At 59.5% G+C, this 4,470-nt stretch overlaps 1 protein-coding gene across 1 annotated transcript in view; it reads right to left on the bottom strand.

The window, feature by feature from the left end:
• Positions 1-3,168, bottom strand: part of Tmem201 (transmembrane protein 201) — a 16,953-nt gene extending 13,785 nt beyond the window's left edge. Inside the window, exons 1-4 of the mRNA XM_013031762.1 lie at positions 3,131-3,168; positions 2,500-2,620; positions 1,549-1,743; positions 460-641 (exon numbers count right to left, since the gene is read on the bottom strand). Coding sequence (XP_012887216.1) covers positions 460-641; positions 1,549-1,743; positions 2,500-2,620; positions 3,131-3,168 — 536 coding nt within the window. The remainder of the gene's footprint in view (positions 1-459; positions 642-1,548; positions 1,744-2,499; positions 2,621-3,130) is intronic.
• Between the last annotated feature and the right edge of the window lie 1,302 nt (positions 3,169-4,470).

Here is a 4,470-nt window from a genome sequence, read left to right as displayed (position 1 = left end):
GCGCTAGCCTTGAGCTGAAGAGCTGAGGGACAGCGCCCAGGCCCAGAGTTCAGACCCCACGACTGGACCCAAAAAAACAAAAACAAAAAAACCAAATACTTTTAGCCAGACATTTCTGGATCTAAACCCCAGCACTGGCGGGGCCCAAGTGTGGTCCCACGTGAGTTTCTCAGCTATACACGGGAGTCACAGTGCCAGTAACCCATAAACTGGTCACAGGGCAAACACCACTGAGGGGCAGCAGGGCGACCCCTAAGCCTATGCTCACATACATTGCAAATGTATCACAGTCCTGGCCACTAGCCCTCGCTGGTGGTACAAAGGAGGCTGGGTGGTGGGGGTTGTTTCCTCAAGAAGGGGGTCTCAACTCTCAAGAGCTGCTCTCTAGTCACTGCGCCCTAGCCCTCTAGGAAGAGTTTCCCACGGGTACACTGGCCGAGCACGCACGGACGCTGGCCTCAGACCTGCATGTGGGCCTGGTCAGCCTCCCGGCGCCTGAACTGGTGGCTGAGCAGCAGGGCACGCAGCTGGCGGTTCTGGTGCTTGAGGTAGTACTCCACTGCGGCCTGGCACGGCCGGCACAGCTTGTACATCTGCTCCAGGTGGTGGCGGTACACCTCGATCTCCTCGTCGTACTTGCCCTGTGGTAGAGGACAGGGGCTCCATGTCAGTGGGAACCCGAGCTCCCTGTTTTACAGGGGACCTGGATTCACTCCACTTACAAGGCCCCACTGAGCTCCTTCCCCTTGCCACTGTGAATGGTGGTGAAGGCCCTGAGGAGGAGGCCAGGACAGGCTTGGGACTTGCAGGTGGCGACACGTACCAAGTCCCAGTGCTCTAAGACCATTGCTCTGGTTCAGGGCTCCTGACAAGCAGATAAACTGTATGAAGTTCTCTTGGCTGGTGCTGCCCGGACCCAGGTAGAGAGACAGTGCAGGGCCGTGGCCTGCCCTTTTCCTTGGGTCCCAGGATCTAAACAACTCTAAGGGAGTTTGAGCCTGAGTGGGAGCTGAAGAATTCTTTGGCTTGTGGAATGACTTAGAGGCAGCACCGCACCTCCAGTATTTCAGTCTCTAGTGACAGCAATGGCTTCGTGTGATCTCATGGACCAACTGGACTAGAAAAGCTGCCTGGTGTGTATCCCATCTCCTTTCCCTCTTGGCTTAAGTTCACCCATCCCTCCTGTCCTTACAGTTTGGAGCAGTAGCACAGGGCCTCATCTGGGTAAGGCAGGCAGGGGAGAAGGCAGGTAACAGGGCTCCTGGACCCCTGGAGGGGGCAGGGGCTCCGGCTCAGCCCAGTAAGAACTGCATGGACCCTACAGGTGCACAACAAAGCCTTGGCACAGGGACAAGCCTACTGGCCCAATGAGTCTGGAGTTTCCATGGTGTTCCTAGGCCAGAACCCAGACAGCTACCCAAGATCCAGGGAGACCAGGAGCCTCAGCTCTAACGGGGAAGGAAGAAGCCTCATATCCAGGAATGTGGGGCCAGCTAGAGGTCAGGGGTGATGGCATCAGACTGCTGGCTAGCTGCCATGTCCACTTACCTCCTCCCTTGGTGAGAAGGCGGCCAGCTGCTTGATTTTGGTAGTCTGATGGTGGCTACACCTTCGGCACAGCAGAACCTGGCTGCTCACCCACTGCTGTGGCTGCGCAGGGTCTCGGGGGCTGGGCACACTGCTCACCCCGTGGTTTAAGTGCTCCATGTACTGGGCGGGGATCGGCTTGTTATAGTCTCCATTCTAGGAGAAATGGGGATGGGTTGGCAGGCAGCTCCTTCCCAGGGGGCTTTTCGGGGCCTTCTGGACAGCACCCCGATATCCTTACACGGGATAGTGGCCTTTCCGCTGCAGCCTCACTTGGAACCCACTGAGAATGAAGCCCCCCTGATCTGTGGCTGGGCAGGGCCGGGCCTGGCTTGCTCCCTCAGCACCCTGGGGCTCTCTCATAACTGTCTGAGCCAGCGCTTGCGAGCGGGCTGCCTGGCTCATAGCCTTTTATTGGCAAGCAGCCACATGCCTTCCGCTGCACCTGTCTTTCAAGGTAGGGCAGGTGGGTGGCTGGACAGACCACACTGCCTAGTAAAAGCCGATGCGTACCACCGCAGGCTGCAGAGCTGCACGGATCTGGGCTTGTGCCACTGTCTGCCACATGTGGGGAGGAGACCCGGGACAAGTGACCACAGCTCCCATCACCAATCCTCCTCCGCAGCCCACAGTGGGAATCCAGCCATAGGGTGTATGTAAGTGGTCTGTTTAGGGCTGGACACAGGGGATGTGGGCCAGGGATGACCCCAAGGTAGGAGCTCTATAGCCCCAGCCCACCCTGGCCACCCACACCTCCTGGGAGCCCCAGCCCACCCTGGCCACCCACACCTCCTGGGAGCCCCAGCCTGCCCTGCCCACCCGCCCGCACCTCCTGGGAGCCCCAGCCTGCCCTGCCCACCCGCCCGCACCTCCTGGGAGCCCCAGCCCGCCCTGGCCGCCCGCCCGCCGCACCTCCTGGAAGCCGTTGTACTGCTCGCAGTGGGGGCAGTCCCAGCAGTTGCGGTTGCCGTAGGGCACCAGTGTGTCCTGGTTGCAAAACCAGCAGTTGACCACCGTGTGCGTGGGCTTCACCCTGTGGAAGGAGGGAAGACTCAACCTCTGAGGAGTTCAACTGCCCCCTCCCCAGCCCTAGCCCCAGGGGGAGGGTGCCAGAAGCAGGATCCAGGTCCTGGGGCAGGCCCACAAAGGCAGGAAGCTGTGGGTCAAGGAGGGGAAGCTGGGCTGGGCGCTGCTGTCGAGGCCCCAGGGGGCGGCTGGAGGCTCACGGCTCTGGAAGCCCCAGGGTATCCATGTAGGGGGACTCCCCCACCCCCACTGCCCAGGTCCTCAGGTCCTGGGCCAGACATGGGGGGGATGGGAACAGGGCCTGAGCTCAGGACGGTCCCCCTCCCCCTCCGGCTGCAGAAATGACGTTCTCCAGGGAGTTTCCAGAGTGAAAGAGCCCGAGAAGCCCAGTGGCAGGGACGAGTGACAGCTGGGTGGCCAGCGCCACGCCTTCCTGGTGAGGGGATGAAGACATGCTCACATGGGGCTTACTGGCCACATGTGTGGTGGCAGGTGGAGGCTTCTGGGTAATCCTCACCCAGACACTGGGGGATCTGTGCTCCGGGTCTCCTCCATCTACCCCATTGGCTGTGGGGTATGGGAGCGGGGAGGCAACAGTCCCTACACAAACAGTCCCTAGAAACCATACAGACAGAAGAGCAGCAGCTGCAGAGCTCTGGGGCTTGACCTTGCCACTCCTACACCTTCTTCCCCAAAGCCCCTCCAGCTGTGGAGGACTCGAGCGTGGACAGTGACAACCATACACAGATGGGCCTGTGGCTCAGACAGCATGCCCTTAGGCACATGCCTGTGTGTGCGTGCGCATATGCGTGCATGTGTGTTGATCCTAGAACCTGAACTCAGGGCCTGGGCACTGTTCCTGAGATTTTTTTTTACTCAAGGGTGGTGCTCTACCACTTGAGCCACAGCTCCACTTGTGGGTTTTTTTTATTTGTCTACTGGGCTGGTTCTGAACTGAGATCTTCAGATCTCAGGCACTGACTCTATGCTGACTTGCAGACATGCCCTGAAGCTCTCATGGGCTCAGCCTGGGTGCCTCTCTGTAAGGGGAGCACCCCAGCACCCACTGGTTCTGTATGCTGCAGGATGCAAGCATGTAAGACACAGAGCTGGAAAGGGCCGGCTCTGCGCTGCCCTGGCTGGTACGTGTGTGTGTGTGTGGGGGGGGTGCTGGGGAGTGAAGCAGGACTCCAGCCTCAAGCACTGACAAGTGACCACCACGTCCTGAAGGCAGCACACGGCTCAGAGGGGCCCTGTGCTCATGGACGTGGCCTCCAGAGAGGGTTGCCCCATTTCTGGGGCTTCCTTTCATCACCCCACTTATCAAAGTGGGGCCCAGAGAGCTCCTGTCTCTGTCTCTTGTTGGGACTCAACAAGAGAATGCAGGGGAGTACTGAGCCTGGTGCAGCCGGCACCCAGCAGCAGCTTCACTCCTCCAGCAATGAAGCAGCTAGGCTGCTCCGGCTTAGAAACCTGCTCTGCTGTGTGGCCCACAGTTGGCATTCCTGCAGCAATTAAGCAGCTACTCTTTGTTAATTTGTATCTCTTTATAGTCCTCTTTGTAATTGTACAAGGGAGAGGGAAATCCTCAAGGCTGGAACCAGGCAGGCCGTGGGACCTGTCCCCTCAGCCCTGGTCTGTGTGAAAGGCAAGGCCCGTGTCTGCCCTGAGGGACCAATGGTCAGGTGCGCACGGCCCCTCCTGTGCTAGACAGCTAACATTTCCGTTCTCCAGCTCCGTTGCTAAGGAAATAATGGCTCTGGGCCTCTAGAAGCGCCTTGCCTGGAAGCGGAAGGTGGGGGACAGTCCCCCCTCCTAGGCCTTCTGCCAGGGGTGGGGGTAGGGAGTTCTGAGTTC

This window comes from Dipodomys ordii, unplaced genomic scaffold, assembly GCF_000151885.1.
Source record: "Dipodomys ordii isolate 6190 unplaced genomic scaffold, Dord_2.0 Scaffold6, whole genome shotgun sequence".
NCBI lineage: Eukaryota > Metazoa > Chordata > Mammalia > Rodentia > Heteromyidae > Dipodomys > Dipodomys ordii.
Note: the sequence above shows the minus strand (reverse complement) of the source record. Positions and strands in the feature narration are given on the sequence as shown.